Source organism: Acinonyx jubatus, chromosome B4 (assembly GCF_027475565.1).
Source record: "Acinonyx jubatus isolate Ajub_Pintada_27869175 chromosome B4, VMU_Ajub_asm_v1.0, whole genome shotgun sequence".
Taxonomy (NCBI): domain Eukaryota; kingdom Metazoa; phylum Chordata; class Mammalia; order Carnivora; family Felidae; genus Acinonyx; species Acinonyx jubatus.
In genome coordinates, this window is record NC_069387.1 from 125,378,852 (window position 1) to 125,405,144 (window position 26,293).

Consider the following 26,293-nt stretch of genomic DNA (forward strand, 5'->3'; position numbering starts at 1 on the left):
CATCCCCAGGACTTTTTCATCATTCCCAACAAAAGCTGTGTACCCGTGAAACAAGAACTCCCCAGTCCCCTTTCCCCTGGTAGCTACCATCCTACTTCCTGTGTCTTTGAATCTGACTACTCTAGGGACCTCATATAAGTGGAATCATACAGTATTTGTCTTTTTATGTCTGGCTTAATTCACTGAGCACGGTTTCAGGGTTTGTCCATGTTGTAGCATTTGTCAGAATTTCCTTCCATTTTAAGGCTGATACTCCATTGTATGGATAGACCACATTCTGTCTACACATTTGTCTGTCAATGAACATTAGGTTACTTCTATCTGTTGGCTGTTGGGAATAATGCCACTGTGAGCATGGATTTAAAAACATCTGTTTGAGTCCCTGCTTTCAGTTCTTTGGGGCATATACCTAGAAGTGGGACTGCTTGGTCATAAGGTAATTCTGTGTTTAACTTGAGGAACTGCCACACTGGTTTCCACAGCGGCTGTGCCATTTTACATTCCACCAGCAAGGCATGCAGGGTTCCAATCTCTCCCCAACCTCCCCAACACTTGTTTTCTGTCACTGGATTTTAGAGAACAGTGAGAAGGTCAGCATGCCTAGCTCAGAGTAAGCAAGGAAGACAAGGCAGGAAAGGGCAGGAAGAATGCCAGAGAAGTCTAACCACGAAGGGCCTATAGCTGTGGGAAGGCCTCTGGCTAATACTTGGAGTGAGCCTGGGAGCCTTCAGAGAGATGTGAACCATGAAAGGTCACCATCCCATTTATAGTAAGGAAGGTAAACCCAAAGCTCCCAGCTCCAGAGGCATGGGGCCTCCAAGGGTAGCCCCATCCTCCTTTCTCCCAAGCTGCCAAAGGGTTAAGTAAATGCAAACACGGGTAAATGCAGTGAAAGGAGAGATTTCCTTCCCCTGGCTGACAGACCTGACGCAGGAAGCAGATTCGTTTTCCCTGTGCAGGAGAGGCCTGGCGGACTTGTGCTTCAAGAAGAAGATGAACGTCGCCTGGACACGAGATGGCTTAGCACTTCCCATGTTCGTTTCTGAGAGCTACTGAACAGCCTGAGGCCCCATCTGTTTTCAATCTTGTTAAAAGGGCCTCGTGTGCTGGCGCCTATTTAAAATAATGCACACATGGAGTTTCTAAAATGAAGAAGAAAAAAGGCCTAAGCTTTCCCTGCCGGCACAGCTTATGTGTTTATTTTGGAGCAGGCTTTGGGAGTTCTGAGACAAGACATAGCTAATTTCTCTTCCCGGGGTTGATTTGCAAGTCCCCATAGGCTCCTGCTCCAAGCATTTAAGGCAGCTTGGTATGAACCAGTCACCCCTTCAAAACTCCACTGTGAAATATCTCCAAATTAAGGCAGGGCTCAGGAAAGGGGGAGCCCAAGGGCCACTTTCTCCTTGCAAAGGAGCTGTTCCTTGATTCCTTTTCCTCAATAGGGACTCTTGTTTCTAGAGGCCAAGTTCATCTTCTCAGATGATCATTGTCTTCCCAAGAGGCCACAGTAGTTCCAAGACAGCATGATCCAGATAAGGCTCAGAGCCAATCTGAACCGAATCCCCAAATGGGGAGTGCAAGGGACAGTGTCAGGGAAAAGAGCCACCTGCAGTCAAGGCATTTCCATGTCAAGAAGCCAAGGCAAGGAGGGTTCTCTGCCCACTTCCAGGGAGCAGAGTGGCCCTCTGAGCTGGTGACTCACAATGGCACTCACACACATGTCAGGCACTACCAAGAATTTTAATGGGTCATTTCTGACTTTGCAGGCTCAGGGAAAACACCTCATAAGCTTAGAATCACACATACAACCTCATCGGTGGCCCACATGACTTCATAAATAACTCCCCCTAAACCAACAGCAAGGAGAATACAGACAAAGGTAGAAGGGAAACAGGATGAGTGTGTCCGTGGTGGCCCAGCAGTGATGGCTCATGTCTTTTTCTACACCCTCACACCTGCTTTAACTCTAAGAACCTGGCTGACATTACTTTCACTTGGCGGTAGTAATGTCCAATGGTTTATGAAAATGGTTTATCCCAGTAGGAACAAAAGTAGGAGAAGCAGCAGCAACAAAGGCTAAAGTAGAAGAATCAGTGATTGTAGTCTTTGGAGAAGCACCAACAAAAGTAACTGTAATAGGACTAGATGAGGTAGCTGTATGAATACAATTGGTATTTCCGGTGGCAATATAATAATGATATTTATGATTTCATATCATTAATTATACTTATATTAGGATTAAAATGTACCATAGTTTTTAAGCACTTCCTATGTGCCAGGCACTGTTCGAAGGGCAGTAACCACTTAAGGGAGGTCGTCTAATTATTATGCCCACTTTATACCTGGGAGCACAGTGGTGACATGAGATTACATGTAGTTCCCAAGGTCACACACAGCTGGGAGGTTACAGACCAGGAGAACACAAGTAGTCTGGCTCCAGGGTCCCTGCTCTTAGCTACTTCACTAGGCTTCTTGCAACCCATAGCAGTACCTGAGACAAGGGGAACAGCAGGCCTGGAGGTCATGGTAGGATGACAGCAGGAGAATTACCTCCAAAGAGGCAGTCTAAGGAGGGGCCTTAGTCACCTTCTGGAGGTTCAAAGGATTCAAGGTTTTCCAGCTATGAATCAAACAGAGCAGTAATTTTTATGTTTTAATTTGCTTAAATTTGGGGGTTTTATATAAGATTTAATTGGAAATAAAAGAGTTTGTTTTTAAAAGACTATTAAAAAGGGGCGCCTGGGTGGCTCAGTCAGTTAAGCGTCCGACTTTGGCTCAGGTCATGATCTCATGGTTTGTGAGTTCGAGCCCCGAGTTGGGCTCTGTGCTGATAGCTCATGGCCTGGAGACTACTTTGGATTCTGTGTCTCCGCCTCTCTCTGCCCCTCTCCTGCTCATGCTCTGTCTCTCTCTCAATAATAAATAAACGTTAAAAACAATTCAAGTAACATAAATACTATGAAAAAAACTACAGCGCAATGAGGCTTGGGACTTAGGTGTATTAGCCATGTCTTATTTTCTATATTCTGATTGTTTTCACATCTTGAGGACTTGCTGACCCTGGAAAGACTGCCTCTCCCAGTTAGCCAATTCCTAGAGATGGTAAACAACTCTCCATAGACAGTGTCTTTCAAATGCAAGCAGAAACCAATCCAGAGCCCGTGGGTTAACTACCTGCTCTACCAGGTTCTCACACTCCAGGCCACTATCCCCCTGCTCTAAGACCAACAAAGGCTAGGTTCCAGACAATCAGGGACAGCCCCCTACACCCTAGAGCCTGCTGAAATTATTCCAACTAGTCAGTCCTAAGGCTGCTTGCCCTGCTAGCCCTTTCCTTCCTGCAAATCCATAATAAAGGCTCTTGCCCACATTTTCGCCTAGCTCCCTCTGCCTCCTGATTGGCCATGGTGCTTCCTCATGTGGTCCCCAAACGTGGCAAGCTATGCCTCCTGCTTTTAGGGGACTATGAACACAATGAACTTCATCTTTCATGTAGGTTATTTCTGTCATCTTTCCATACTTAACTAAAACAAATCCTGAGTACTTTTACAATAGGCTTGGTCCAGCCCTTCAGGATTTCAACAGACTCTAGGCCTCTGCTGGGTTACTGGTACAAGCCAGGGGACACATTTATTATGTGGGGTTGTGTTGCAAAATCACACAGCATGGGCTAAGAGAGACCCAGGTCCAATTCCATTCTTGGAACATTCAGCTGTGCGATTTTGGGGAAATCACAGGAATTTCGGCCTCAGTGTCTTTGTCAGGTAAGAATGGGGGAGAAGGTCCCTGCCATGTCCTTGTCCCAATGCTACTGTGCTGAGTGAAAGGGAGTGTGAAGGTGAAGCTTCTTTGGAGAGGTCTGGTCTGGGAAACCCACACCATCATACACTACACTGCTATCACCTGTCTTTAGGGATCCATGGGGCTCCCTGCACAAAAGGTCATCTTTGAGTTGTTTCTGTCTAAAACAGGGTTTCTCCACCTTGGCACCTTGACATTTTGAGCTGGATAATTCTTTGTTGCAGGTGGCTGTCTTGTGTATTGTAAGATGTCCCTGGCCTTTACCCATACACGTCAGCAGCATTTCCATCTTGTGACAACCAAAAATGTCTCCAGGCATTGCTAAATGTCCCTCGGAGGGCAAAATCGCCCTTGGTTGGGAATTATTGATATACAAGAAGGAATGACTTAAGCTCTCTTCCCTCCCTGCTTGCCTGCCTTCTTTCCTTCCTTCCTTCCTTCCTTCCTTCCTTCCTTCCTTCCTTCCTTCCTTCCTTCCTTCCTTCCCTCCCTCCCTCCCTCCCTCCCTCCCCTGCCTTTCCAAAGATGCTCAGTAGTTTGCGCCCCCAGGTATTCCTACACTATGGGTCTAAGGGGTATAACCAGAAAACAGTTGTTCCTGTAGACAACTCCAGGTTACAGATCGCCAGAAGAAAATTCAGAGGTCTGTTGTTCAGTATTCTTGGTTTCATTCCCATCGTATATTTATTAACTGAGCTTATCTTTCCAGGATCCAACCATCTTATCCCTAATTTACAATCCTTTTTAAGTAGGCTTGTATCAAACCCACAGAATGTGAGAACTGAAAGTTCCTTTGGGGTCACCCAATGGGTTTCATTTTACTGCCAGCTCTGGTTGCTGTGTGGAGAATAATGAGGCTGCCCTAAGCTCGGCTGGGAAGCATGCCTTCATTGAGCAGTGGTATCTGTTGGGGCTGGGGAGGGCTGGCAGGTAGAAAGTGCTCCAAACATTGGCCAGTTTCTCCTTTTACAAATAATCAACCTAGATCCAGGGTCCCCTCTGATTTAATGAAAATGGGCCACATTTTTACAGTGTGCTGGACACAGTAGTAGTGCTATGATCTCTCCATTTGGTGGATAAAAAAACTGAAGTTTAGAACCTTGAGTCACATCCCCCAAGTCCCACAGGTAATAAGAGGCACTGTCAGGACTTGATCCCTTGCTCTTCTGATCTGAGGTATAGCTTCATCCATCACACCAAATTGCCTCAAAATATCTCTTCTTTATTTTTAAAAACATTTTTTAAAATTTATTTATTTTTGAGAGACAGAGAGAGAGAGAGTGTGTGTGCATGTGCAGGAGTGGGGGAGGGGCAGAGAGAGAATGAGACCCAGAATCTAAAGCAGGTTCGAGACTCTGAGCTGTCAGCACAGAGCCAGGCATGGGGCTCGAACTCATGAGCCATGAGATCATGACCTGAGCCGAAGTCGGATGCTTAACTGACTGAACCACCCATGCACCCCAAAATATTTCTTCTTTCTTCTAAGGCAACAAAAAATTTTCCTCCACATGAGTAAAATACAGAATAGTAATAAGAATTAGTAAAAATGAGCCTGTTTACTTCAGAATCTTAATGTCATTTCCCAATAAATATATAGCGAAGGACAATTAAAGTGAGGGTTAGAAGAAACCAGAAGGGACAGTAGTAGATTCATATCCCCCAAAATGAGGGGTGAGGTTGCAGGGGAGTTAGGAGAATAGGGTATGGGCTGCTTGGGAACCAGGGGTCAAATCATGACTCTGCCAACTGAAAGCTGCTCTGCTGGGCCTCTCTGAATCCTCATTTCTTCCCCTGTGATAGTAATAGATAACTTACAAGGCCACTGTGAGGATGAAGGGAGGGTATGTATAGCAAATCTTGGTGGAGTGTCAGGCATGCGTGTGTGTATGTGTGTGTATGCAGCAAATGCTTAATATATGGGAGTCCTTATATTATCACTATTATTGGTACTATGAAATACTAAATTTCATGAAGGTGTTTAGGGGAAAGAAGGCTAGTTCTAAACTATTAGAGACCACAAAAAAGGAGTGGAGCATGACCTAGGTTTTAGAGAGAAGGTGAACACATAAATAAAAAGGTATAGGAATGGAAGAAGAGACAGATGGATAGATATTCATAGAAATCACATTTTTGGAAAGCGAGATGTGGAACGTAAGAGAAAAGCTGCTGTAAACAAGAGACCATCGAAATTAAATATTGGCTCCTCCAAGGACTCTTGGGGGCACCACTGAGCAGAAAGAGGAAAAGAGGTGGTGAGAAAGGCAGGCCGGTGCCTGATTGGGAAGAGCCATGGGGCTGCTTAAGGACTCTGGCCTTCATCCCACAGACATGGAGGAGTCTGGACCGAGGAGGGCAAAGGGAGCCAGACAGACCAACGCAGCTGCACGAGAATAAGCAAATTAAGACAAATGATCAAAACCTGGTTCTGTCCAATGAATGCAAAGTTAGGGTTCCTGGTGTGTGGCTGGCCCCGCCAGGGGAGACTCACCCGTCTGTTTCCCTTGCTTTTCCTGGCAGCCAGAGGGGTGGGCTGCCAGTCTCCTCCCTGTCTGGACAGAATGTAGGCCCTGAGGTGGGGTGGGTGGGGAGGTCACCTGGTTCAATTCCATCTTAAACAGGCTAAGAACCCACCCAGAAGCCCATGAGGGGAACTTCAGGGTTGTTGCTCAGGGAGCAAAGAAAGGTACCAGCAACACAGATACAGGGAGCTCAGAAAACCCACATGGGCTATCCATGGTCTCCAAGAAAACCAATCTGAAAAACTGCATTAGGCCAGACGTAGCAAGCCTTTTTTTTTTTCCCCAGGGCCGGCTGGGCAATGGGTGAGTTAAGGGGAAAATTATGGGCTTTTGGAACAGGCAGATAGAGGTTCCAGTAGCAATTCTGCTACTAACTACACAAATACCTACTTCACCTCTCTTGGCCTCAGTTTCCTCATCAGGACAATAATGAGACTCACACCACAGGCACTGCTGAAGGGCTGAATACAGCAGCATGCAGGAAGCATGAGGCTGATGAGGAGCACACAGCTGACCTGCAGTAACTAATCTTCCTTCTTTCCTTGAATTTGCACTCAGAACCTCCAAAGCGCAACCCTTGATGCCCCCAGATGAGGCTCAGTTCTGCTTCCTCTCTGGTGCTGCCTTCTTATCACTGCCAAGTTCTTCCCCTGGGAACTCCATTCTTTTTTTATTTTTTAAGTTTATTTATTTATTTTGAGAGAGAGAGGCAGAGAGAGAGAGAGAGAGAGGGAGAATTTCAAGCAGGCTCCATGCTGTCAGCACAGAGCCCAACATGGGGCTCAATCTCACGAACCGTGAGATCATGACCTAAGTCAAAATCATGCGTCGGATGCTTAACTGACTGAGCCACCCAGGCGCCCATTCCCCTAGAAACTCCAAAGCCAGACTTGGAAAAGAAGAGACAGGGTGGGCATAGTTTGGCTCTCTATCACCAGCACCACGACCTTGGGTGAGGAAGTGTGCCTGATGAGCCCCAGTTCTACAGAAGGGTGAGAGGCAGTGAGATGTAGGGTCAGCAGTGTGGGCTCCAGGGCATCTTTGGAGCCTCCATATCTCAGCTCTCCTGCCTACCAGCTGTGGGGCCATCAGCAGGATACTTACCCTGTGGGGTCTTATTTCCATCCGTATTTCCTTGGTGGGGTTGTGGGGAGATTACATGAATTCTCAGACAGTGACTGGCACGTCGTGCTCACTCAAGCACGTTTTACCTGTATTGTAATGTATCATTGCTTTACATGTATCATTCATGTCAGACTAGTGCTTTACCTGTGTCATTTACCAGACAATAGGGTATTTTGGTAAGTCTATCTCCGGGGAAGTTCTTATGGTGGATCCAATATTTTCCCTGTCACTGTTTGATTTTTCCTTACCACAGAGAAGTTAGAGAGATATGAAATCATGACAGATTATGTATCTGGGTACTTGGAGCACCTACTAAGTACCTGAATAAGTACCCAGTGGTAGCCTACCCACCAGATGCTACTGTAACACTGTGTATCTTTCTTTCACAGCTCCTAATCAATTTGTAATTATGGTGTGTGTGTGTGTGTGTGTGTGTGTGTGTGTGTGTGTGTGTGTGAGAGAGAGAGAGAGAGAGAGAGAAAGAGAGAGAGAGAGACTGATTATGTGATTCGTATCTGTCTCCTCCATTAGATTTTAAGCTCTATCCAGTAGAGACCACATCTGTGTTTTTTGTTTTAATTTTTTTAATGTTTATTTATTTATGAGCAAGATAGAGAGAGTGTGAGAAGGGGAGGAGCAGAGAGAGAGAGGGAGACACAGAATCTGAAGCAGGCACTAGGCTCTGAGCTGTCAGCACAGAGTCCAATGTGGGGCTCGAACTCATGAACCAAGATATCATGACCTGAGCTGAATTCGGAGGCTTAACTGACTGAGCCAGCCAGGTTCCTCAAGACCACATCTGTTTTCAATCACCACTGTAGCCATAGCACATAGTAGGCACTCAATACATATTTATAGAATGAATAAACATACTGTCCATGTTCTCTAAAGGGAGTGACAGGCCAGTGGACTAGTAACCTCAAAGCAATCTGGTAAGTGTAATGGTAGGAAATGGTAGAAATGCTTGTGTGAGAGCATGGATAAGGGGCAACTGGTCCTGCCTCCCATGGGTGGTCAGGGGAAGCAGAACAGAAACAAGGCCAAGGCTAAATCTTGAAGACGTTGCAACAAAATTTGGGAAAGGATGCCCTAGGAAGACAGATTTCATAAGCACAGGCATGGATGGGGATGTAGACAGAAGACGGTAGTGTTAGGATGGGTGGGGAGCTACCAGGGGTTTGCTGGGACTACAGCCTAAGTTAGATAATGAAGGGGATGAAGAAAGAAAGGTAGGCAGCGACTAGCTCACAGAGGACCTTGAAGGCCAAGCTTGAGTCCCATGGAACAAGTCTCAGACACAAGCCGGCCCTTTACACATGAGAAGAAATTCACCACGTTTTGCCCAGACTTTACTTCTCTGTAATACACCTTGCCCCCTAAAATAGCATCTGGATAACTGTGAATTCCACCTCTGCCACTTGTAAGCTGTGCCCCCTTATAACCTCTCTTAGCCTTAGTTTCCTCAGCTAGTGAATGGGGAAACATGTTAATACCTACCTTCACAGGAAGTGATGGGGATTAAATGAACTAATCCATATGAAGTGCTTAGTGTACACATGCCATGTAAGCATGGGATCAGACAGTGGCTATTCCCATCAATCCCTTTCAAGCCCAGAACAGCACCATCCATGGAAATTCGTTCACGTCACTCTCTAAACTTCCTGAGAAGTGGTCCCAGATAGGTTCAGCCTGGGCTGAATTCTAAAGTAAGCAGCTCCTTAGAACAGCTCCTATGTGATCTTAAAGGTAGACATGGTAGGACATATGAACTCATTCTCAGGTATCAGCATCCCCTCTTTTACTCAAGGATTGGAAAATGTAGCCAGTCTGGGTAGGATCCAAAAGAATCCATTTCAAAGCAGAAGTCCTGTTTATGTGCGGGCCTGGCTTCTCTCCTCAGGAGATTCTGGTCAGGGCGGTTTGGGAGATTCCTTAGACAATCTAATAGATTAGTTTCCAGTTTAGCATAACAGCTAGACAGATTTTTGTGGTGAAGTCATCCCAGTCAATTAAAAGGCATTTTTCCCTGCTGCGAGTTCAGAAGTCCCTTTGGTCTGTTCCAGCTTTCTGGGATGTTTCATAATAGGCTCCACCCTGGGTTAATTAATAACCCTGGATTCTACTAAAATGCAAGGCTGAAATCCTGTGTGTAAGCACATCCGGGCAGGGGCTGTTGGCAGAGTCAGGGTGAAAAGCCAGGGGGAGGTCCTCTCATCAGGGAGTGGGCCAGACCCCAAATGTAGACAGGACAGCAGAGCCGGCTCAGGAAATGTAAAGAGTGGCCGAGCAAAAGCTGAAGGTCAAAGCTGGAGAGGGTATGAGGAGGGGCAGAAGTCGGGAGGAGGGGGCAGAGGAGGGAGATCATAAGCAGTCAAAGGCATCACAAGGCCAGAGATTAGGCAGACTGAGAGCAAACTGGAATGTGGGGGTGAAATGGGTCAGGGCAAGTGGCTGACAAAGGTGGTGAATAAGAAGCGGTTGACAGCGCTTGCTTTATGGGATGCCAGTGCAAACACATCATGTGGTTCTGGTTCCATCCTCTCTGCTTTAAAGAAAAAATAGGTCATCTCTTCCCCTTTCAAATGCAAGTTGCAGGTACAGAATGAAGCTAAAGACCATGTGGCAGGGACTGACATGCATTCACTGGATAGTTACCAAGTCCTTTCCCTGAACCTCAGCCCCAAGCACAATATTCAAGGATAAGATGCCTTTTTCACCCAACCCAGAGCTGAGTTTCTCTGCTTCCAGTCTCAGGCCACCACTCCTACCCAGCTAATCTTCCAAACTACTATCAGCATGTTCATCCTGAAACAAAGACTTGATCACATCACTCCATGACTTAAAAATCTAACAAGTATGTCCTCACTGACTCTAGGACGTGATTTCCAGCGGTAGGCCATGCCACACAAAGCCCATCCTGATGAAACTATTCTCTGTCTTCTTTTCTAGCTTTATTTCCCATTCCCCCTTCTCATGCACCCTATAGTCTGGTCATTTTCCCCATCTGTGACAAACTAAGATTTAAAACATGCCTATTATTATTATTATTATTATTATTATTATCATTTTATTTTAGAGAGAGAGTGTATAAGTGGGGGAGAGGGACAGAGGGGAGGGAGGGAGGGAGAGAGAGAGAGAGAGAGAGAGAGAGAGAGAGAGAGAGAGAGATTGAGAGAGAGATTGAGAGAGAGAATCTTAAGCAGGCTCTGTGCTCGGGGTGGAGCCTCGATGTAGAGCTTGATCCTATGACCCTGGGATCATGACCTGAGCTGAAATCAAGAGTCAGATGCTCAATTGACTGAGCCTCCCAGGTGCCCCTAAAATGCAGTCTTTAGCTGGCAGGCCTGATATGCACATCTCCCTCCTTTGCAGCCTGATACAAAGCTAATTATTTTCCCCAACCCCCCACAGAGTATTAGCTTCTCTGTGAAACCTTTCCTAAGAATGTTCCAAGGCAAGGGTGGTGATCCCTCTTCTGTGCTCACTAGGCTTTGCAAAGGTCTCTGACACATTACAGTCACTGCCCCCCACTGTCTATCCTTCCACTATGAGAGTGGAAAGCTCTGTCATTAAGGCCAAGGACAGAACAAGTGTTCAGTATGTGTTTCTTGAATTAAGGAGAGGGTTGAGATAAGTCAAGTTGTGTGTATTTGTTTTAATACACAGCCCTCAAGAAATTAAAGGGTTTATTTAGTTCTCCTTCAAAACTGCTCCTTAATTTCCACTGGAGTCTCATTCATCCATGATACTAACAGGGGGCAGAGGAGATATTGATGGAGGGAGGTGGCAGTGAGGAAGGGTAAGTGACCACACATAGTAGGTAGAGGCTACAGAACTATGAGCTGGATTGCCCAGCATGAGAAGATCGACTTGCTTCCATTCTCATGGCTCCTGCCTTCTCATTGTTGATTAAGGAACTGAGTAGTACAGCTAAACCAGGGAGGTGGGCCGCGAAGTGATAAAGCAGTCTGTGTTGTATTTAGAATCAGCAGGGCTCATGCAGCCACAGTCTCAATATCCACCCACCCCCTCAATATCCACTCGCCCCGGCCCTCATTTGGGGCTCGCCTTTGGCCATCCCCTGTGGCTCAGCATCCAACCTAGACATGGCTGCCCCCACAGGAAGGCCTTTTGCAGGTAAATGTGGAAAATACAGACTTCACAACTAGAGAATGAGATTAACTTGTTTGCTACCAAAACCATCAGAAGGGCCTAATGGCTTCTTAAAAGCGGAAGACAAAAATAACACTGGCAGGTGGAGATGTAATAGGAAAGATGGTGACATGGGAGACGGGAGCCTGGTGTCTCTACACTGGACTCCAGCCATAATGTGATGTGTGTGCTGTGTACAGTTACTTCCCTGCTCTGAAACTCAGATGTTAAACAAGCACGTTGGATTAGATGATCCCCAAGGTCTCTTTCTAGCCCCACTGTACTATGATTGTACCACACCACCCATTCACTCACACATCTACTCAACATTTATTGAACATCTCTACCAGGATATTTGCTATCAAGGAAAAGTTAGAAGTTTGCACCAGATGCCAGTTGAATGCCATTATGTTTTGGGGAAATATGATTGGACATATACGTAAATAATAAAAAACACACACACATACACATGGACATTTTATATTTCTTATCCCACCCCTCCAACTACACAGCAAACTTCTTTAAGCATGGATTATATACTCTGCATTTCTGAATAATCCCAGAGACTGACACCTAGAAATTATTCTGTTGATGTGTTTAACAATGTAAAGATGATTGTAAGACTAGCTACTAACACTTAGCACTTTCTATGTGCCAGGCTCTGCTTTGAGTGCCCTACATGTGGTAATTTACTTTGATCGTATAACTCTGTAGGTACATCTTGTGATTGCTATTATTACTACTATTACTTTCATCTTACATATGAGGACATTGAAGCACAGAGAAGTTAAGTTAGTTGCTCAAGGTTGCTCAGGGAGTGGCAGAGTTGGGATTCAAACCCAGGTGGTCTGGCTCCAGTTGGAGCTAATATGCACTTCATGTAGTCCAAAGTGTACAGCTACACTTAGAGACAAATAGTAAACATTCACTCTTGGGGCGGGGGGAACAACGAACAAACAGAACTATTAACAGGGGAACTATCCAGCAATAAGCCAGAAACATCAAATGATAAGTAAGAGCCATCCAGGTTAGTAAGGAAAGGAAGAGTGTGGCTGGAAGGACATCTCTTAATTTGTAATTTACCCAGCAGATCAAAGGAGTAGGGTGAAATGGGAAAGGACGGTGGGATTACGTGCTCGAGGAACCTGGGTTAGAGAGGAAATACAAAAAAACTCGTTGAAGACAAATTCAAGACTCAACATATACTCTGATAGATCTACTTTGGTTAAGAGGCAGGACCCTGGAGTCAGCTGGACCCAGGTTCAGATCCCAGCTGCAGGACATTCATACAAGCTATGTGACCTGGCTGGGCAATTTATTTAAGCTCCCTGAGCCTCAGCTTCCTCACCAACAGGCACACTGTGTGGAATAAGTTAAGGCACAGGAAGCATTTAACATGACACCCAGCATACAGAAAATGTTCAAAGTTAACCACCATCACCATTCCTATTGTTTCTCCATTTCTCTACGGCCTTCTTAAATTGGTGAGTCTAAATGTAGAGCCAGGATGGTGATAAACTCACCCATGTTAATCAATGCCATGGTTAAAAAGAGAGACACTTGCTCCTCTAATGAGTTATGTTTCAGCTAATACTCCCTAGTGTCCCACCTGCTTTTTTCATTCCCCCAGCTGGTTCTTAGATTTGAAAAGAAAAAGGCCTCCATGGAGACCTGCACGCTTTTAACAATAATACAAAACAGAAACGTCTGAGGTCAGGGTAAGCCAAGCCAAACAAATAAATCTTGCAGGATTGTGTTAACAAAACAAGGCTTAGTGGATCAGAGCGGGTAGGGTTCTGCCGGACTCAGGCCCTGCAGAGAAATGCCAAGCTCTGGTGAATTTCAAACACAAGGAGGTCAAATAGGAAGAGCAAAATATGGAGCACTTCAGAGTTCAGCATCAATGCTTGGCTGAAACCAGGAGAGCATTCTGTGCATGAAGGACCCCAGAAACCATGGATCAATCACACTCCTAGAACTCCACACCAGAAGGGTCTTACAGATCATCTATACAGCTTCTATGGAGGGCAACTTGGCAATAGCTATCATAATGGTAAGTGTATACTTATACTGGGAGGTACACTCTGAGACAGACACTAGCCTATGGGAGGTCCATCAGGGAACACTCTGAGGATCACCATCACTGGATGGGCAGTAAGAGGAAGAAAGCAGCACTGGGGGGGAAGGAGAAGGCAGGCTGCACTGCCATCTCACCAAAGAGCTCTGAAGCTGGGAGCTTCAACTCCTTCAGAGTTGTCCCAAACTGAGGTAAATGGGCAAGGTCTTCATACTGTTCAGTCACTGAATGTGCTGCCACCAGGAAAGAGATGTGAGCTTGGACAAGTCAGCTCTCCTCACCTGAGGCACTTCCAAAAGAGGGCTGACTGCTGAGAGCTGGCTTCTGGTAGCAATGCCAGCAGCTGGGGAAAGTCCTTTATTCCTCAAGGTGCATTACAGCACCCACGGCATACAATACTCCTGGGGCTCGTTCTATTTCCAGGAAGGAATCCTATGGATATGCTACCAAATGTTTGAAATGACATAAGTTCGGCATTATTTGTATTAGTAAAATTATGAAATATAAATTATTGGATATCCATATGACAGCACCCTTGGCAATCATTAACAAGAATGAGGCAGCTCTGCACATACTCTTGCAGAATCACAACCGGATACATTAAGTGAGAAAGGGTATGGAACAGTACAGATAAGTATGTGTGGACTTTGAACAGCTAAAGGGATAGACTGTATTGCTCACTGTCTATTGCCACCCAGTCCCACACCCATCCTTGTCTCCTGCACTATGGGGGCTGAAAGCCTACATCTATACTTCCCAGATTCTTTTGCCACATGGTTCCAGTTAATTTCTACCAATGGGAGCCATTTATGCAAGAGTTGAAGTTAGGAAGGAGGCAGCAATCATTCTGCTTCTGGTGGTAGTTATGAAAGCTTCCCCAACAGCCTCAGCAGATACAGCAGGTTGGTGGCAATTCCTACAGCATCAGTGGGAGAACAGGCTCTGGGTTCTCCACTGGCCATAGTGGTAGTGACAACAGCAGCAGTGAATGTAGGGCTGTTGTGGCTCTGGATATGATTTTCCCTTTTGAACCATTTGGAATCAATCCTCCCATTAAATTTTCTTCTGAAATATCTATAGTGGTTAATGTTTTTTGAACAAACTGCTATTTATGAAAAACAAAGGAAAATACACATATATGTATATTTGATCATTGCATTTAAAATCTCATCTGACTTTGACTCAGGTTATGATCTCATGGTTTGTGGGTTTAAGCCCCGCATTGGAGGCTATGCTGACAACACGGAGCCTGCTTGGGATTCTCTCTCTCTCCCTCTCTCTCTCTCTGTCCCTCCCTAACTCATGCTTTTTCTCTCTCTCAAAATAAAAAAAATAAACTTTGGAAAAAAACAGATAGTTGCCCAAGAAACTAGTGGCTAAATGAACTGGTTAATAATGGTTAAAGAAAACAGATTAGTAGGGGCAAGGTTGCAGGTAGACTTTTTATCAGATACCATTTTTTACCTTTTCAATTTTTGGCTATATGTATATATTACCTTTACCCAAAATAAAAATAAAAGAGAAAAATAATAAAGGTTCATCTCCTATTAGGTACATAAATTTCCTGTGAAATATTCCCAACAATAACCACCCAGTTTCTGCTGGAACTCCCCACCTACCCAAGGGGCATGGCCCAGTCATCATTACTCTACTGATTAATAGTTTCTGTTTAGAGCAAGTTGAAATCCATGTTCTTGTAGAATTGTACTATTAGACTGAACTCTAATCCTAGTGACAGAATTGAGGGTGGTTTTTCAGCACACCTGCACTTGAAGCCTGGGTTCAAATTCCTCCTTTATCACTCATTTCATACAGGGTATTTAACCTTTCTGAGCCTCACTTTCCTCATCTGCCAAATGGGGGAGTCATTCATAGCAGCCATCTCAAAGGGTGGTGGTGAGAATGAAATAAGGTTATGCATGTGAAGTGACTTAACCAACATATCTGGTTATTGCCCTTGACATCTGCACACTGGCAGAAAAATGCAATAGACAGTAGGAGGGCTCCGAAGTCAGGCTGCCTGGGTTCCAAGACAGGATCCTGCCAATTAAAAGTCAGGCAACCTTGGGAAAGCTACTTATTCCCTTTGAGCCTCAGTTTCTGTAAGATGGAGGCAATGACAGTGTCATCCCAACAATGAAAAGCATTCAGCCTTACCTTGCAAGTGTTCAACATACAGTAACTTACTATCTCACCTACTCCTTCAGATGACAGATACTCTGCACAGAGCAAATGGGATCCTACCAAAGCCTGTTCTGCCTCCGCACTAAACGTCTCCAGTTCCTTATGCTGGTCCACTGTGCTCAGGGATGTCAGACTCCACTTACACCAATCACTCTCCTCAGAAGGTATTCCATGGAATACCTCCTTATGGTGTGACACCAAAATGGGATCTGTCACTAGAGTCTGACTAGCATAGTATCTGCATGTGTGTATGTGTGTGCATGCACGTGTGAGTGTGTCACAGAGTGTATTGTGACAGAGACAGGGTGTGCATGTGCCATGTGTGAAAGAGCGTGTGCGTATGTGCGCATGTGTGCTTATGTACCATCGCCTTCCTGGGTTCTAAATGCTGTATTTTGATAATGTAGCCTGAAGTAGCATCAGGTTTTGGGGGAGCAGCAACCATTAGCTGGTTTATCGAGAACCTAATATATGAGCCAGAAACCACGCTAAGTTTGTAATTTACACGGACTCATTTAATCCACACAAAAACTCTAGGGGGCAGATATTATTATCCTCATTTTTCAGATGAGGAAACATGCATAGAGATGTTATAAATAGAAGGTCAACAACTAAAATACTGTAGAGCTGAGATTCATCTCCAGAAAGCTGAGATCCACCTTGAAGCCAGTCTTAACCTCCACTCTATACTTCTTCCACAAATATTAAGAATTTGTTCAAATCTTAGGTCTTTCCTTTCCCCATGTGATTTTAGTAAGCTAAGTCTTTCTAGTCTTGCTCTTCTTCCGCTGAGTCTTTCCATAGGGAAAACTCCATGTTTTCAATATGAAATTTGATTGTATCTAATTTAATATAGCATATTCTCTCTCTCATTCAGCTTCAAGCCATCAGCAAATGTAATTTGATAAGTCTCTATTAAGGAACAGAACAAAGCCAAGGGCACAGCCCTTAAGCAAGCCATTACATTTATTTCTCTCAAGGTGTATCTCTACCAAGTAATCATTTCCTAGTCCGGGTACTGTTCAACCTGTTCCCAACTCACCAATCTGAATTAACATTCAACCTTCATTTCTGTATCTTGTTGATAATTATTTCTTGAAATGTCACATGGTCTTTACAGTTAATCTCTACAGCAAAGGTCCATTCGAAGAAAGGTTGTCCCATAAAGAACTGTGGATGGAAGGCTGACGTGGGTATGCAAAATATATACACGATGCTGTTGAGTGTTTAAACTATTTTAAGAGAAAAATCCCACCTTTGCTTCCATAAGACATTTGAGTTGAGGAAATATATGAAGAGCAGAAGATGAACAGGACTTGAATCAAGAGCCTTTTCTGGGATCCACACACATCCACCTAACCCCATCCCAACTCCTACATCACACAAAGGCAGGACTCAAAGGGAGCCACTGGCATTCGTATGTAAATGTGTGGCTTTGTCCAGCTTCCATCACTAGAGTCAAGGACAGATTCTTTACCTTCTCTTGCCTTTCTTTCCATCTGCTAGAGCAGACATTGGCATTCCTTATGCCTTGGTACCTCTATTATCATGGAGGAAAGTCTCACCATTGTAATTGCAGCCTTTTTTTATTAGAAAGGAATGAAACCCATGGCTCTGTCCCACCAAGTCCTAGTCTGCTAATTTCTCAGAACTGAGTCTGTTTGATATTAATCCATTCATCAACCTCATTGCTTAGTCCCACAGAGGGGTAACTTGTACCTGTGGAGAAAAAGACCCTTTGCCTCAAATATAAATAGAGGAGAATTTGACATGCTGGCACCCTGGCTGGAACATCTCAGACCTTCTGAGGACACTGCTGTGAGGCCCCACAGAGTCCATAGGGCATTCTGGGTAATAGAATGCAACATGATGCAGTCCCCCCTTTGGCCTCCCCAGAGTTTCTTGATTCGTGGCTCTGCAAGAGCTGAGGCAAGCAGTTTTTGAACTGGGGGGAAGAGGGTGGAGAGAAGGGGCGGAGGCTTCCTCTAGGCCAACCACAACTAACTCATTCGCTCTGTCCAGCAAAACCCAGACAGTGCAATTATCTGGTTAATTTGGCCCTTCGTTGGGAGACAGACTTCCAAAATGTGAGGCCAGCTCAGACTAAACAGTACCTTCCATCCTAAGACTTTTCCCAAGTGCGAGAGGATACATGTGAGATTCCTGGGGGGTTGCTTATGTGTCCCACCTATTCATCCAGATGGAAAAGGCAAACAATTCGGACTCTAAGATGGGTTTAGGAAGGCATGTCTTTCAGGGAAAAATGCCCAAATAACCTGCTATTTGGTCGCCTGGCTAATTTCCCTTCTGGCTTCTATGGAGGGGGATGGCTGGAAATCAGGATGACTCTAAATTAGCCAACATTTTCCAGAATGATTGTAGCCTTCATTGATTGGCTGAGTGTCCCCAGAGCCCCTGAGTGAGTTATTCTTAGGGCAATTCTCAATGATGCTCCTGATGACTCCTACTCATAGATTTTGTGCCCATAAGTGGGTCTAGGGGCATCACTGAGATAAGTGGGTAAAATTAAAACATGCCTCTGGGGTTTTCACAAATGGGAGGAGACAGGGCTAGCTGAATTGGCAACTGAGCGTTTACCAGATGGTTTATGGAAAACCCAGATTTTTGAGAGAAGATTAAGAAACAGTGATTTATCTCCCTTGGAAACTGACAAGCAGCCTGGAATCTGTGGAATCTATCAGTTATTCATTCTGCAAATATTTCTTCAGTTCTAGAATGTGCCAGGCCCTGTGCTACTTAACAAAGAGAGTTCCAAATAGTCATTGTCCCTACACTCATGCAAATAATCCTACACCTAAATATATGGATAAGGGCTAGGAAGGCCAAGTTGGACGTTATGATAGGGAATAACCAGGTTAGCCGATCTAGATCCAGGTGTGAGGGCTCAGAGAAGGAGTCTTTGAGGAAGAGATTTAAAAGTGAACACTTTAAAGAATCTATTTGCTTGTTTAGAAAGATCACCCTGGCTTTAGTACTAAAAATAAATGGGAAGTGGGTGAAAAGATAGAATTAGAAGGCTATTGATTAGGTAGACTGGATGAGAGTTGATGATGGTTCAGCCAAGGATCTAAATAGTAAGGATGGAAAGAAGTAGATGGACTGGAGACAGGGTTGTGGAGTCAACAGGTTCTGGTCCCTGAATAGGTGTAGTGGCAGGGGGAGGGGAGGCACCTAGGAGAATGTACAGGCTTCTGGCTAATGTGGAAGGTTAGAGGGTGCCATTCTTTATTGAGAGACGGAACTTGGGAGGACAAGTAGGTTGGGGCTAGGGGAAGATGATGTGTCCTATTTTGAAGTCAACCAAACTAGACTCCTACCATCCCATACCTGTACTTCCAGCCTCCTTAAAATTGCTCACACTGCTTCCTTCTCATGTACTCTTCATGTTGCCATCTCCACTTGTGGAAATCCTACCCATCCTTTAAGATGCCCTCCAAATACCACCCTCTCCTCAGAGCCATCCTGACTCCCTCAATTAGTTGTGGCCTCTGCTGCCCATAGCGCCAAATTTGGACCTCTCTTTCTTGGATTTTACTTGTAATGAGGTTCTGTAAAGACTTATCTTGCCTCCCATCCTAGACCACAAAATTTTGGGGACAGAGCCTCTGTCTCTATATCCTCATTCCCCATGTTAGCTAGCTAGCATAGTAGACAGACGCTTGACAAACATTTGTTAAGTGAACAAAAATAACCTGCTCTTTGCCATGGAAGGAAAACCAGTAGACATTGGACTGACTTGAAAGCCACAAGATCAAATTGAAATTCAAGTTTAAGGTGTTTTAATACTAAGCCAACTCAAATTTGATGCTCAGAAAGGCTTTCTGTTCCTCCAACACACCAAACTCAAAGAATGCTGAAAATGTCACACCCCTCTATTTTCTTATTGCACTTTTCTGAGTTCATCTTATAGTAGAGACCTTGTCTATCTTATTAACAATTTGTCTTTGATGATGATGATGCTATGACGATGATAAATGAATAACATTTACTAAGTACCCAGTATGTGCCAGGCGCTGTTCCAAGTACTTTTCATGGACTAACTCATTTGATCCTCATAGTCACCCTATGAAATTCATGCTATTACACCAATGAGTTACACCAATGAAATTGGTGCTGTACAACAATCAGTTGTACAGATAAACAGAGTTGCAAAGAGCTTAAGTACTGCTCAGCCAAGGGGTGGCACCAGGATTCAAACCTCAACTCTGGCTCCAGAGCCCATGCTCTGATGTGCTCTCTTAAGGCTGGGCACCATGCATGGCATTTAGTAGGCCCCCAACAAGTGTTCACTGAATGAATGGAAGGAGCCCTAGATCTGGAGATCACAAGTTCTAGTCCTAATTCTGCCACTGACTTCCTATATAGCCTTCAACAAGTCTGTATTTCTTTCCCCATAAAATGAGGTGCCTGGATGCTGATATTAACAGTAACAACAAGAGTCAGTATTCATAATTCTAGCCTCTTTTGAGGTTTTAAATCATCTAATCCCAACAACGATACAAGAAAATTGAGGCACAGAGCGAGTAAGTCACCTGCCCATTACCTATTAAATGAGAGAGCTGGGATTCAAACCCACTGTGTTCCCTAGTCCAACTGGTTCCAAGGAGATGCCTTGGGGGCCATGGGGAGAATAGGGAAGGTGGAGCAGGTTGGAGCAGACAGACTTTTGGGTTCCCCATGCCCATCTAGTCAGAGAACATCTACTTGTCTCTAGTTTGTAGAATGGGCTCCTACTTGAGATTTCCTCTGAAGAAAAGTTATGATGCTAAAACAAACAAACAAAAAAACACATTAAACTAAAGAAATGTAATAAAATTCCCAGGTATAAGCCTGGATTTTCTAGTAATCTTGGCTCATGGTAGCCACATAAGATGAGGATCAAGGCTGCTCCTGGGAATGGCTCCTGCTGTGGAAAACATCAGGGCGACAGCACGAAAGACCCAGCTCCAACCTACCTGCTCCACTCGGATTTCAATCTCTCCATTCACCTTCTTTCCATGAAAGTATTTGGCCCTGTTAAAGAGAGGAAGAAAACTACTGAGTAAGGATGCAGACTGCTTTATTATTTTCTCCCTTCTCTCAAAATCCTTACCCCCAGGGGCACATGTCAGACACATTTGTAACTTCATGCTCTTTCCTCCCACCTTGACTACTTTTCTAATTATTTTTCTAATTATTTTCTAATTATTTGTATTTTCTAATTATTTGTATATACTATGATTTTCTAATTATTTGTATATACTATGTGCAAGAGGAGAAAAATACTGGATGGGAAGATTGGAGACTCAGGTTCTGTTTCTACTTGGCAACCCTGTTTCAATTTTATAATCTGTAGAAGGAAGATAATATCTGTGTGACTTATTTCTAAGGGCTATTTTAAAGATCAAATGAGATAAAGAATCCTACAAAAGTAAATAATGCAGAATTATTTTATTATTGTATTGAGTTATACTCTACATACTCCATAAATTATCTATCCATCCACCCATTCCTCCATTTGTCCATCTGTCCAATGAAGCAGCCCTCATCTGTCCTTTTATCCATCCATCCATCCATCCATCCATCCATCCATCCATCCATTCATCATCTTTCCTCTATATCCCTACTTCTATCTTCTCATTATCAGTAAATAGCATCCCATCTACCCATTGCTCAAGGCAGAAACATAGACATCATTCTTGTTACCCCTTTCTCTCTCCCTATCTCCATTGATTCTACATTCTAGTTATTTCCCAAATCTATCCAAATGCCCATTTTTCTCAGTAAGCACCATAATCTTGGCCCCCTTCCTCTCTCTTCTCATATAGACTTTCTTTTCATACTCTTCTTTCATAGTACTTATTACAATTATAGTTAGTTATAATTGGTAACTGTGTTTAATGCCTGTGTCTCACTAAACTATAACACAACTACTTAGAGTAAGGCACAAATACTCCCAATACCTACCAGAGTGCTTAACACAGAGTAGGAGCTCAATTAATATTTGCTGGATGAATAAATGAGTGGAGATAGATGGGGAAAAAAAACCTACTTGTTGAGTATTTACTCTGTGCCAGAAACTGTGCTGTAGGCTTGAGACTATATAGCCTTTCTCATTTAATGCTTACAACCACCACCATGAAGAAGGCATTATTATTTCCATCCTATAAAAAAGAAAACTGAAACCCAGAGAAACGAAATATTTTGCCTGAGGGACTAGAGTCCTGGACTTCTAATTCCACATCTATGTTTTTGCTCAACCCTGAAAAAAAGCAGCAAATGTTGGGGTACTCTGGGTTTAGATGTCCTCCCACACACAAGGCAAAAGTAATAAAAGTTTCCATTTGCTCTTTTGGATTTTTGGTATGGAGAAACTAATAGTTCTTAGTCACTTGCTGTAAACCGAGCACTGTGTTAAGCATTTCCATAAACCATTCTGGGGCAGAGACAGCTTTTTGTTCCAATACCCATTCTCCTCTTCCCCACAATAAGAGAGTTTACAGATTGAGACACACACACACACAAGAATGAATATCCCAACTCTCCATTCAGCTAGGGGTGGCCATGTGACTGAGTTCTAATCAATAATTTGTAAGTAGTACATCCAAGAATCTTCTTAGTTTCCTCCATTCTTTTTCCTGGAACATCCATGTTACTATCTATTTTTTCAGCCTTCCATTTGTGAAAAAAAGAATCCTTCCTACAGATTCTCTGACCAAGCTTCAGTCTGTTTGCTTCCAAAGAGTCTCTATCTACACTTAGGCAATGCCAGTGGAGTTTACCTCTTTCCAAGACTGCCCAAATCGCTGACTGATAGCTCTAATATTAAGATAATTTTTTCTTACTAGATTGACAGGCTTAGACATGCAAAACTTTAGTGGTATAGGAGCTGTTGTTGTGACTTGAAAGGATGGTTTTGTTATCTCTCCCAGACATGGTGTTTGACAAAATGTGCAGTGAGGCTCATACAAAGGGAACCTTTCCACATAGTTTGTGAATTTTATCACGAATCCTTAAAGGTAGTGTCTGCAAACTTCAGACACTGGGATAAGTCCACCTCTCATATCTGTGGGGGCCTGGGGCAAGAGAACAAATGGACACCTGTGCATCATATGTCTAATATTTACAATTGATAAACAAAGCTAGCAAACATTTAAATAAAACATGCCTCTCTTCCTTCCTTGACAAAGACAACTTCATCATGATCTGGAGGGGTCAGAACTTCAACTTCTTGGAATTCTTAGAGTTCTCCCCAGAGCCAGGCGGCATGGGGACTGCCTTCTCTTGGTTCCTACAGTCTTCCCTGATTCTCTTCCCACCCTCCTCTCAATCCTGAATCACCTGGGCTTCTTGTGCAGGCTCATGGATAGCTCAGCCCACAGGCCACACTCCATCTCCTCACTCATTCCCCCATCCACCATTCTTCCTTGGCCATGCCTTCCAAGGATGGACCAGGGAACTGGCCTACACAGGGCATGGAATTGGGCCAGGGTCCCTTTGGGCAAAGAATTCTAGGGTTCTTTGTATCCACTGCATGGTATAAGGGTGCAATTTGTGGGGTCCTGGCACAGGGCCCTCCTTTGCTGTCAGAAGGGGTACAGCTAGTCAAGGCTGTGTGGCTCAAGGCAAAGTTCCCCCTAGCTTAGGTTTAAAAGATGTACTAGGTGGGCCTGGGACCTCATAATAGTAACTAATGAGAACAATCACTGGTACACTGGAAAAAGCATGGTTTGGGCAAAGTCTGAGCCATACAACTCACTCACCACATGTTCTAAGCCAAGGTACTTAACCCCTCTAGGACATGGTCTTCTCATTTGTCAAGCGGTGATAACATCTACAGCCAAGCCTGTAGTGATCAATTCACCTCATCCTCTATGCAACAAGGCAATAGAGTGTAGTAGACTCAGGGCAACCACATGGATGGACTCTCAGCTCTACCACTCACTCACTGTGAAACCTTGGGTAAGTCTACTCAACCTCCATGTGCCTGAGTTTCCACATTTGGGAAGTAGGGTTAGTAACTATCTCACAGCGTTGTTGTAAAGATTAACTGAGACAAGATGTATAAAGCACTGAGAACAGTTCCTGCACATAGTAAGCTCCAATGTATACAGCCCAGGGCCTAAAATAGAATCAACAACAACAAAGAAATATTGAGTGTTTTCTCTGTACCCTCATGGAGGTTACAAAACAGAAATGTGATTCACCTCCTTTTGATCTGTTCCATCAGTGCAATGAGCGATGAGTGATGATAATAATAATAAATAGACACTGTTGGTATATAAGGCCTGCTAGTACCTTCATATCCCTCCTCCTATTAGACCCTACTAGGTAGGGCAGGGATCAGTCCCCACACATTCCAGATGGAGAAGTCCCTGTTCAAAGATACATAAAAACTCTAAGTGGCACCAGTGAGTTAGATCTTGTGCTTCAAGATTTTCGGGATTCAGCAGGACCCTGCTGACATTGGCCATTTCTCCTCCAGTTTTCCATCCATCTCACGGACACACTCAACTTCCTGCAACTCCCTAGCCACGTCCCACACTTTACACCACTGAGCCTTTGCACCCACTGTTCTCTCTGCTTAGGATGGCTTCTTGCTCTTCTCTGCCTGGCTGCCTCCAAGATCCTCGCTCACCTCCTTTATCAAGTTTTCCTTGAAAGTGCCCCCCTAATGAGGCTGGGTTAGGTGTTCCTCCTTGGGGTTCCCACAGTATCCTGTACTTTACAGGATGTATCAGTCCATGTTGTAATGGCACAGTGTTTGTCTGTACCCTGCCCCAATACACCTAGTCTATGAGCTCCTGGAAACCTGATACTGTGTCAGTGCTCAGTGAATTCGGTGTCTGGCACAGAGTGCCAGGGCACAAGGCACATGTGTAACGAATGTTTGCTAACTGGGTAAATGAACAGTCTTCCAAGGATAAGCCATAACGTATCCTGTCCTCAAGACACTTTACTGTCATCTACTGGCACACTGTTGTAATACACTTACAAATCTGCACTGATTACAGTGTGGGGTCGTTGTACAGTGTCCAACCTGAATGACTGGAAGCCCTCAACTCGATTCTAACCAGAACCCAGAGCACTTTATACCATACGAATACCACCCAAGCAGCTCTAGCCTTCACAAGGCCTCACCTTCCCAGGAAAAACACTTGTTTTGCCCATCTCTGGAATGTTTACTGCAGAGCCTGGCAGACAGACTTGGGCTGAAGCTGAGGGTCAGGCAGTCCATCCCCCTGCCTGGCTGGGAGTCAGAAGTCTGTCTCCTGACAGGCCACACAGACTGCTGCCTCCTTGCCGGGGGCTCATTCAGGCTTGAGCTGCCTCTGAACAGTTCTGTCTGGCAGAGGGAAGGGTAGGGATGGTCTGGAATTCTAGATGCCTTGGGGGCTGGGATTGCTGCCTTTGTAACTGCGTGGCTGTTTGACCTCAGGCAAAATGGACGGCCTCACTGTGCCCGAAGGCTGTCTCCCTAATGCAGACTTCTTCCTAATGCCCCAATATGTTTATTCTTATAATGAGCTCCTGAATATCCCAGCCAATCACTCAAGGCCTTGGCCTTGGGAAGAGGGTGGGGGAAACTCTTGATTCCAGGAAGCTTCCTTCTCTGTGGGTGGTCTCATATTTTACTGCCACATCAGAGGCACCAGGAAGGAGAATATTATAAAACCAGCGCTGCCTGGGGTGGGAAATCCCAAGTTTGGGGAGGCGGGATGTGGTGTGTGAATGAGATTTATGAGGAGCGGGTACTCAGTACTTTCATGGCGACAGCAGGGGCAGAAGGAAGAGGAGAATTAGCACAAACAGGATCCACCTGTGTCCAAGCGACACCCTCCTAATAAATGTGTCTGGGATGTAGAGTCAATGTGGCTGGGCCTTGGCTATATCCTTCCCAGGAAGGAGGGGTCAGGAATGTTCTGTCTCAGGCACAGCCCTCTTCCCACAGGTCCCCCCTGTAGGGGGAGGGAGGGAGGGCAGGGATGCAGGGATCTGGCCCAGGAGAGTCTCATGTTTCTGATGCAACATATTCGTTGCTTATTTGTGGCCTGGACTTAAGCAGGGGGAGATGGGCTATGGATCATGCAGGAAATCATTGAAGGTAGACAGGTTCAGGGCTTTCCCAGTCAGCAAGATGAGAATCACATGGCATGCCGGTTGGATGGAGGTGTGGCAAAAGCAGGACCTTTGAATACAGAGGTCCAATTCAGAGATCCATTCTGGCTCCATTACTTACTTGACAAAAATAACTAACCTTCCTGGCCCCTTCCCACGGCCAGCGGGAACCCTCCAATGGTGGGGCAGCCTCTCCATACCACCTTGCAATTAGGGAACTCCAGTGAGTTAGGGAGGGGAGGGATCCTCTGAGGATGACAAGGCCCCTTGCACCCATACAGGGATCTCTAGAGGTAAGAAACTAGAGCCCCAAGTC

General features: G+C 44.7%; 1 protein-coding gene across 2 annotated transcripts in view; it reads right to left on the bottom strand.

Moving 5' to 3' along the window:
* The window catches only part of SYN3 (synapsin III), a 464,763-nt gene that overhangs the window by 384,262 nt on the left and 54,208 nt on the right, over nt 1-26,293 (bottom strand). For both annotated transcript variants that reach the window (XM_027070900.2, XM_027070901.2), the window contains exon 3: nt 20,835-20,892. In XM_027070900.2, the coding sequence (XP_026926701.2) occupies nt 20,835-20,892 (58 nt within the window). The remainder of the gene's footprint in view (nt 1-20,834; nt 20,893-26,293) is intronic.